The 6635-nt window shown below is 32.0% G+C and overlaps 1 protein-coding gene across 1 annotated transcript in view; it reads right to left on the reverse strand.

The window, feature by feature from the left end:
- Nucleotides 1-4680, reverse strand: part of axed (BTB/POZ domain-containing protein axundead) — a 32632-nt gene extending 27952 nt beyond the window's left edge. Inside the window, exons 1-2 of the mRNA XM_018447817.1 lie at nucleotides 4603-4680; nucleotides 2950-3403 (exon numbers count right to left, since the gene is read on the reverse strand). Coding sequence (XP_018303319.1) covers nucleotides 2950-3403; nucleotides 4603-4680 — 532 coding nt within the window. The remainder of the gene's footprint in view (nucleotides 1-2949; nucleotides 3404-4602) is intronic.
- Nucleotides 4681-6635: the final 1955 nt, after the last annotated feature.

The raw sequence follows: 6635 nt of genomic DNA on the forward strand, positions 1-6635 counted from the left end.
TTGTATTGCTGCAAGAGGTGCACATTTCGAACAAAATCTTCATTAAAAAGTTTATAAATAAAATAATTAAAATAATAAATTAAATATATTTTTTTCTTTTTTCGTGATTTCCTGCGAAACAAAGCAAAAAGGAGCATATGTCTATAGGACTTTTTTTCTTAGTTTTTTACTCCTCTACACGCTCCCGAAGTTTTGCCATTTAATTTGGAAACACCCTGTATGTATATTATAAATATTAAAATACAGCACACATATCAATATATATAGAGTGTCCCGCAATTTTTGTCCCCATAAGCGCTTTTGTGTAAATAGAGCGGACTAAACTGATTGTGAGTCGAAAGTCTTCTACCATTTTGCAATTTTCGCAATAGTTAACAAAATATTAATTACTATAAAAATCACTAAATATTGGTTTTCAATAATTTTTTACTCAAATACTATCAATTTTACAAAAAAGCAGTAAGAGACAAAAATTGCTTATTTTCTTCTCATAAAATTTTGAGAATTTTTTCAGAATTTTTTAATATTGTATTTTTTCATATTGATAAAAATATAGTTGCCAATATAAGAAAATGAAGTACTAAAAAGTTGATAAAAAATTCTGAAAAAATACTTATAGAGCTCTAATGCCCGTATTCATAATCAGGCTTTATATTTAACACGCATTCTACAATAAGCCATTAGTCATAAATAAGAAGTTAGAAGCTGGAAATTGACTAATTACAGTCGTCAATTTTCAGCTTCTAACTTCTGATTTATGCAGACTAATGGTTATTATAGAATGGCCATAAGGCTTCCTTAAATTTATCTTTAGATACTTTACGAATTATTTCATTGGTTACTGAGCATCTAAAGATAAATTTAAGGAAGCCTTAAGTACAAGGTCTGACTATAAATACGCGCATAAGTCTCGTACGACAAAAACGTACAAATGAAATAGCGGTCATTTTTATTACAGTCAAAAAAGCATTTTTACAGTCGAACAGGAAAAAAGGAAATCAGTGGCGCCATCCATAAAACTAAGGGGCTGCGCACAATGAAGGAATAGGAACAGAGAATAAGAATTTCCTATCAGAAACTATGTATTCCACAATACATGATTTCTGATAGGTTCAAATTCTTATTTTCTGTTCTCTGTTCCCTGTTCCTTTTATTTTTTGCGCAGCCCCTAACTATTTAATATCACCAAAGAGAAACCTGAGAGAGGTCATGCCGGCCTTTTTTTAAACTGGAAACACAATAGACACAGGTAACAGGCACAAACAACAGGGAATAATGAGTCGTCCAATCAGAGCTCTGGGTATAAGTTCAATATTATATCCCAATTGTGGGATTCTCTAAACGTTTTATCGACGATTATCGCTATCATTAACTAGCGACAGCGAATGACAGCCGCGCTTTCTTCTAGGATTATCCTGCCATTGGCTGTCGCTAGTTAATGATAGCGACAATCATCGATAAGACGTTTAGAGAATCCCGCTACAGAACTCTGATTGGATAGCTCGTTATTTCCTGTTACCTGTGTCTATTGCCTGTGCCTATTGTATTTTAAGGCCGCAGCACAGACTCTTGCATAACGTATAGTGCATAAGCGAATCAATTAATCAGAATCTTTCCTTTCCTTCCATTCCATGGAAAAGAAGAATTTCGATTGGTCGATTCCCTTATGCATTATGCATTATGCGTTATGCAAGAGTCTGTGCTGCAGCCATTAAGCCCATGGCACATACAAAAACGTAAGGCCGTAAACATAATCAGTAAGCGAATTGGCCAATCACGATAGAGACCGTAAGGCCAGTAGCGAATCCAATCTTACGATTTCTTTACTGCTTACGTATTACGGCCTTACGTTTTTGTATGTGCCATGGGCTTTAGGGCCATAGCACACAAAAAAACTTAAGCAGTAAAATGTAAGCAGTAAGCGAATTGACCAATCACAGTAGAGTCCATAAGGCCATAACATAAGCAGTAGCGAATCCAACATGTTGATTTCCTTACTGGTTACGTCTTACTGCCTTAAGTTTTTTGTGTGCCAGGGCCCTTACCGTTGAAATCGTCCGTATACTATCACCAGCACATCCATTTCCAGTTTGGGAACTACGTGACTACATACATTTTCTGACACTATCGATAAAATCGTATCGTCGAAAGTAGATGTAGTTCGTGTCTATACTAAATCCTCAGGGTAGAAGCGTGCCGACTATCCATAGGAGGGATAGTTTAATAAGTTCTTGAACGAAAATTTTAATTTCGCATCTCCTACATTGCTGTATATGAAAATGAAAATAAAAAATGTTAAATTTCAATAAACGAAATTAAATATTCAAACAAGTTAAGTTGGAGAATTTTGTCTTATAATATCGTATAAAATTACGAAGTTATATTTCTTTATACAAATTTCAGCCCATTTTTTTTACTGTTTTATTTCAATTAGTATCATATTTTAACTAGTAGTTAAAATTCATATTGCATTGAATGTAAATATATAATTTACAACAATATTCACTTTTTTGCGGTGCTCCTATGGAGCTAAATGGAGATAAATCGCTGAAATCGCTGAAATAAACCTATCAAATTAGTAGAGATTTCAACGAGGGGTTAACCACTTTTGAAATCTGGTGTACATGATATTAGAAATCTCGAGAAATCTTGGGAAATCTTAGGCCAGTATTCATAGTTGATTCTTATTTCAAGACCGTCTTAAGTAGTGTCTTAAGACGCTAATGCAGTTTTCTGATTGGTTCGTGACTTCTTAAGATCGTACTTAAGACGGTCTTGAATATAAGAACTGACTATGAATACCGGCCTTTAGAGATTTAAAAAATCTTGAGAAATATCAGGAAATCCTTGAAATCTTAAGAAATCTCGAAAAATCCTAGGAAATCTCCAGAAATCCTGAAAAATCCCTGAGATCATGAAATCTCAAAAATTCGTAGAAATTATTTATACATTGCAAAAGAAGTTCTACGGAATCCAAAAAATCTGAAGAAGTAGCAAAACTAGCTACATTACTTAAAGATGTTAGCCTCTTGCCCAAATTTTTTGACTCGCCGATTTTTGTACAATAATCTCCCAATGCTGTCATGGTATACTTATGTCCTGGCAGGATCTTGAACTTCTCTGGACATTTTGCATAAAGTCCGTAATAATCCTTAGCTGATTTATTTTTGTCCCGAAAATATTCCATTTTTGTTGTAGCAAAATTTTCTAATAGTTCCATGTGCTGTATATAATTTTCGGACATGCACCGCAAGGAAATAATATTGTCATATCCACACATCGTTAATAAGTTTTTGATATATGTTGGGATTGTAGATTTTAAAGCAATTTCTGCTTTATCCCACCACTCGCTATTCAATGTCTCGTCCGTCAACTCCTCAGCTTTGTTTTCTTTATTTTCATCCTAAAAATTTATATAATATTAAAGAAATTTGGAATTGAATTATATTGCAATTTACATGCTTTATAAATCGTATTATTGACAAATTGACGTGAGGCCTCATTAATTGTTCTATACATAACAAATTTTCCAAAGCTGAAGAACGAAGCTCACATACATATAATACTGTATACGAATATTGACGGTAAAGAATTTTTTATATAAGAACATATATAAATATATATAAACATATATAAACACGCATAATTATATATGAAATATGTCCATATATTTCCATATATCCTTCTTTCTTTATTAAAATTACTGTTTGGTACAAGAAAAATAATAATAATGAAAAAACATAAAAAATAATTAACAGAATAATTTTTGCATTATTTCTTTTACAAAAATTAAGTTTGAAGAAATCAAAAGAATTGCTTATATATAATTATATATAATGATTTATATATGATTATATATAAGTAATTTTTTCTCATTTCTTGAAACCTGATTTTTCGTAAAAGAAATAATGCAAAAATTATCCTTTTAATTATGTTTTATGTTTTCTCATTATTATTATTTTTTCTTGTACCAAATAGTAATTTTACTAAAGAAAAAAGGATACATATGGAAATATATGAACATATTTCATATATAATTATATACGTTTATATATGTTTAGATATTCTTATATGTCCTTATATAAAAAAATTTTTTACTGGGGATCTAGTGGACATATGGTCTCAATCTGGAAGCTCTGGTTGATAGATTGATCATCTATCCCAGATAGAAATATGATATCATAATGACTTACTACTTGGGTATGTAATGATTATCACCGATATATAAATACAATGCTGCTTTGCTACGTTTTTCTCAAGTGAACTGATTAAAAAATAAATTTACTGACATCTAAGCTAACATAACCTAAGCATAACATTGCACAACTAAGTGATTGTTTAAAAACAATTGATATCCTGGTTGGCAAAAGTTCGAATTATTATATAAAATAGGCTTTTTTAAATTATTTTTGCATCCAGTGTGTCAATATTATAAGATTCTCAATTGTGATGGGATTGATTGACTGAGATATAACCTCGAAACTCTAAAGCTCATTATTATCTATAAAATCATTTTAATTTAATTGTTATCACTTACCATCATGAGAAACTTATTTCCTAAACGCTAAATTTGATGCACTCAATGCTAATATCGTTTTCTACGAGATCCTCATTATTTGTGTCAACGGTGTAAACGTAGCCAATGAGCACGTAGTAGGATTGTTCCGAATTGAGTAACATAATGTGTTTGAAACACGCGCGCTTCTAGACTAAAGTGGGAAACACACTCTTGAATAAGAAAAGGCATAAGGTATTTGACCAATCAGTGTCTTTCGTTTCCATCGTGACAAAAGAAATGAGGACTCTAATTGGTTTATTTCCTTGCGTATTGTGCATTATGCTTTTATGTTGGAATATGTGCTCCCCGCTTAAGGCTGTTTTCTAGGCTGTAGTTCCCTGCAAATACTGAAAATCTACACTTTTTATATCATGTATACTATAGAGTTTTAACATTGGCAATGTATTTCGGTTCTAGTTATGGATATCGTATTCAAAATTATTATTGTTGCATATTATTTGAAATATCTTATTATTAGGTAATACATAGCCAATAAAATGCTTTTAAATTTTTAAATTAAAATGAATTTAACTACACCTAAATAATTTCACCTTTTGATAGTTTAAAAAGAGTGATAAAATCATATAAAATCTTAAAAAATCTTATAAAAATGCGGAAATCTTACGAAATCTTATAAAATATCTAGAATCTTACGAAATTTTTAAAATCTCTGAAATCTCATGAAATCTCTTGAAATCTTATGAAATCTTGTGAAATCGTATGAAATCTTTTGAATTCCGTTAAATCTTTTGAGATTGTAAATGAAATATTGAAATCTGGCGAATCTTCTGAAATCTTGCAATCTAGAAATCTAGTGTACGCACGATCTACCTAGTGGTTGATCCCTCGGATTTCAATGATTTCAGCGATTTATTTTCATCAGAAGCACCGAAAAAAAATGAATATCATTGGGTAGTTCGCATCCACTTCTTCAAAAGACTATGGCTACGTTTATACCGTGCATTTAGGCCGCGGCCTATACAATAGACGTCCTTGTTTATCCTATAGATTAAACAAAGACACCTATCGTATAGATCGCGGACTAAGCGCACGGTGTAAACGTAGCTAATGGCTGCGTTCGGAAACGTCGCTCGGATGCCTCCGATATCTCGGATTTATCATCTGTCCTCGTTTAATATTTAATGTTAAAGAAGGACAGATGACGAATCCGAGATATCGGAGGCATCCGAGCCATGATGTAAGGATACCAGGACCCGTATTCATAATCGGACCTTATATTTAAGGCTCTCTTAAATTTATCTTCAGATACTCTATGAATTATTTCATTAACTACTGAACATCTAAAGATAAATTTAAGGAAGCCTTAAGTATAAGATTTGAATACAGGCCCAAGTGTTTCGTTGCGCATAACAATACTGGAAACAACCAATCACATTTTTGCATCTATGCACTTTCCTGCGTATAATAACGCTGACATATTGGGGTTGTATTCCGATAGCTGTCGAAAATTTTCTTTTTAGTTACAAGGTTGATAGCGCTGTAACTAAAGGCCATCACACGTACAAAAATTTTAGTCGTAATCGTAAGGCGGTAAGCAAATCGGCCAATCACAGTCCAGCGTTTTAAAACGCGAGATCGTAATTTTGATTGTGATTGGTCGATTTGCTTGCGATCTTACGATTACGACTAAAATTTTTGTACGTATGATGGCCTTTACATAGACCACTGACAAGATAGCAGACAAATTGAATATTTCTGATTTATTTATGTGTATATAATTTAGGAATCATTTGGGGAAATTTGGGAAAAGCATTTAAACATTTGGGAAATAGTATTTTTCTTGTAATTAACAAATTTTATCATGCGTCAAGTTAGCAGACAGCGATTTTATTTAATGTGTTTTATGAATGGAATCGATTAGAAATTATTTGGGGAAGACGTCTTCATTATTATTTTCATTTGGGAAAAGTCACTATTTGGTAATTTAATAGATTTATATATTACGAAAACGAATAAAGCCCGGATGTAGTATGGGTGTAGTAGGTGTAGTACAATGAATATAGTAAACCTAAAATTGTCAAAAATTAATCTAATACGAAGCAAAATTCATCGGGAT

The sequence above is a fragment of the Mycetomoellerius zeteki genome, unplaced genomic scaffold, assembly GCF_001594055.1.
Source record: "Mycetomoellerius zeteki isolate Tzet28-1 unplaced genomic scaffold, Tzet1.0 scaffold212, whole genome shotgun sequence".
In the NCBI taxonomy this organism is placed as follows: domain Eukaryota; kingdom Metazoa; phylum Arthropoda; class Insecta; order Hymenoptera; family Formicidae; genus Mycetomoellerius; species Mycetomoellerius zeteki.